The sequence below is a fragment of the Etheostoma spectabile genome, chromosome 3 (genome assembly GCF_008692095.1).
Source record: "Etheostoma spectabile isolate EspeVRDwgs_2016 chromosome 3, UIUC_Espe_1.0, whole genome shotgun sequence".
NCBI lineage: Eukaryota > Metazoa > Chordata > Actinopteri > Perciformes > Percidae > Etheostoma > Etheostoma spectabile.
Window position 1 is genome coordinate 4,447,977 of NC_045735.1, and position 2,906 is coordinate 4,450,882.

The window sequence follows — 2,906 nt, forward strand, 5'->3', positions numbered from 1 at the left end:
ACCAAAATTTTCTAATTTCTACCAGAGAACATGGAACGTACTTATAGACAGAACACCTGTTAAATCTTGCTGCGGATTCTTGGTATGTATCTCCTGTAACCACCAATAGAGACACGTCCGCACTTTTCTATCCCTGAGACCTGGATATGGGCCCTGGGGACAGTGTGGTGAGTTTAGCCACAGAAGTTTGATGGTCATAAATGGTGTTTGAGTGTCATGGACCGAATCTTTATGTATGTGCCACCTTCCTGCTGTCTACCCTCACACAGGAATGGCAGGAAAACTAATTTATACATGTCTACAGCTGTTTCAGCCATTGTAGGAGTGTGATTTTGAGTGTTATTCTACAGCAAAAGATGCACCAGAAGATTCTTTTAAAACATTGATTGTGTACGGAAAGGGTCTGGTGGTTCAGAGTCCAAATGAACCCAGCCATAATTGCATATTTAGTTTCTGAGAACTAATGGAGCATATGAACAAAACAATGTTCACATTCACATTCTTTCTAGGTTAATGTGAAGCGGTGGTGGTGTACTGCAATTAAGTCACACGTAGTAAACTACGTGACATTGCTTTGTTGTTTTTTGACGTAATATGGAATATGGTGGTATGTTTTAATCAGTTCACCTGTAAGTGCATCGTTTATCTGCTCATCAGAGAGTCTGGAAACACGAGCCAGATGCGCACTCACTGTCCCGGAACCAATCAACCACTGGGAGACGGAGGCTTTATGTCGTCCCTCAAGGTTTCGGTTTGGACTCCAACGGTAAAAAACATCACACTGCTCCAGCCCTTCTTCCTGGAGCTCAGCAGCCCTCTCCCATCATACCGGCGGGGCACAGCAACTTGGAACTGACCACCCCCCGGCAACCATCTTCAACTACACTGACCAAGCCGATCATGGTACTGCAATAAAGAAAAAAAAAACTGTTTTACTATTTTACAAAGCAATGCCTAACATGCTGTCGTTTAGCACGGTTTCATGTTACATTTCCCACCTTTATTGTATTCGGCACATTACAATTAGCTACTTAGGCAAAACACAAGTACAGTAGATGGAATGGTTGCAGGTATTTGGTCGTAAACCAAAGTTACTTAACCAAAGTGTATTTATAAATTACAAATTACTGATGGATGGCTCTATATGAACAAGGTTAAAGGGATCGCCAAATGTATGGTAGTTGAATGCAAAATGTAGAACCGAATTAATGGAAATTCATCCAACATTAAGTGAGCTGTACAGACACAAAAAAGCGAGGACCACAAAAGCGTCACGTTAGCGATAGTTGTAAAGGGTAAAGGTATGGGAGCGTTTCGAGCGTGGTACAGGGAAATCCAAAGGCACCGAAACAGAGTCAGGGTCAGGCACACAGGACAGCGGAGCGGCCACGCCGGTCTAGGACGGTTAGGGACCCACCTGGAGCGGGGCCGCGGCCATACGGATAGCAGGGGTTGGGGCCCCCCCCCCCCAAAGGGATTGTGCATGGCTGGTGGAAGCGGCGGCACGATCGTGTCCGGTCCAAAAATCCGGACAGGCAGGCACCCAGTTTTCTCCTCGGCCACAGCCCCCAGTCGGGACGAGATATGCAAGGCCCCTACCTCTCGTCGGACAGAAGCAGGACTTCGACGTGGTACACCAGCACCACCTCAACAGAGGCGAGGAGGAGGAAGGTGGAGGCGCCCACGGGAACCAAGCGGGCCTTTCATGTGCTCGGCTTGACCTTTCGAAACATGAACGTGGGTGCAACCTTCATGGATGTCGGCAACTGGAGGACTGCGGTAGGGTGATGACTCTGGGAAGGTGTTATGGGCCGGGAAGGAAGCGAGGTGCAAGACTTAGTGATTCCACCAGCAGAGGGAGGTCCTTGGCTGACGCCACAACCTGCTGGCCAACACGGTAGATGGGTTGCCGGCGTCTTCGGCGGTGGTAGACCCAATGCATCAGCTGACAGCTGATCTGAGTCAGCGTGGCCACGAGCTTGTGACCAGGTATGACGGCAAGCGGGATAGTCGCGAGGCGCAGACGGGCCAGGACACATCTTCTGCGGGAACAGTGGGGGTGGTAAACATACACACACCGGAAAGGTGACCATTACCAGTGGGGTCAGAGTGAGAGACGCGTCTGCGGCCAATTCTACCACGTCCAGTTGTGGAGCCCAAGCAGAGTTTGCCGAGGAACACACATTGCACCGCAGCCGCCTTTCCCAGCTCCATGGTTTGCACGGGGACGGTCCATGTGGATCGGGGGGGAACCCCCAGGTGCAGGACTCCTGTGGCCCCTCAGCAGACGGCAGAGAACCTTCCAGAATGTGATGGTGAATTGCTCGGGACTGTCACGAAAACAACATTACCTGGCAGCCCCGTGAAGCGGATAGGATTTATCAGAGAAGGCCTGGGCAGTCTCTAGGCGATGCAAGGTTAGGCAGGGGGATGAAGTGTGCCTTCTTGATGAACGGTCAACCAAGTGAGAATGATCCGTAGCCCACCTGCGGGTGGGAGGCAAGTCTAACAAAGGTCCAAGGAGACGTGGGCCAGGGGTCGGTGGGCCAGGCAAGGGCTGGAGTAACCAGCGGGGGGCCGACGTGGAGGACTTGTTCTGATTGCCGGTGGTGGCAGGCCCGGACGCATCCCGGCCATCCTTTCTCCACGCGCCCCCAGACTCGTTGGGACAATCGTGGATGTAATGTATTCTCGATGAGATTTATTTGCACAATAACACAAGAGTCGAGTAAGTGAGTCAGCGTTTGACCGACCCATCAGGACAGGCGCACCCGGTCGCGTTTGTTACAGAATCTCACAACCGACAGTGATGGTTTCGCCATTTTCTCATTAAGCACAGCTGACTTTAAAGGGGACATCCAATTACAAGTAAGAAGTAGAAACTGCAATCTATAACCCAACATTTG

The 2,906-nt window shown here is 50.8% G+C and overlaps 1 protein-coding gene across 1 annotated transcript in view; it reads left to right on the forward strand.

Moving 5' to 3' along the window:
- Positions 1-1,936: 1,936 nt before the first annotated feature.
- Positions 1,937-2,906, forward strand: part of LOC116680803 (pregnancy zone protein) — a 34,310-nt gene continuing 33,340 nt past the window's right edge. The window contains exons 1-2 of the mRNA XM_032509533.1: positions 1,937-2,062; positions 2,761-2,868. Of these exons, the coding sequence (XP_032365424.1) occupies positions 1,937-2,062; positions 2,761-2,868 (234 nt within the window). The remainder of the gene's footprint in view (positions 2,063-2,760; positions 2,869-2,906) is intronic.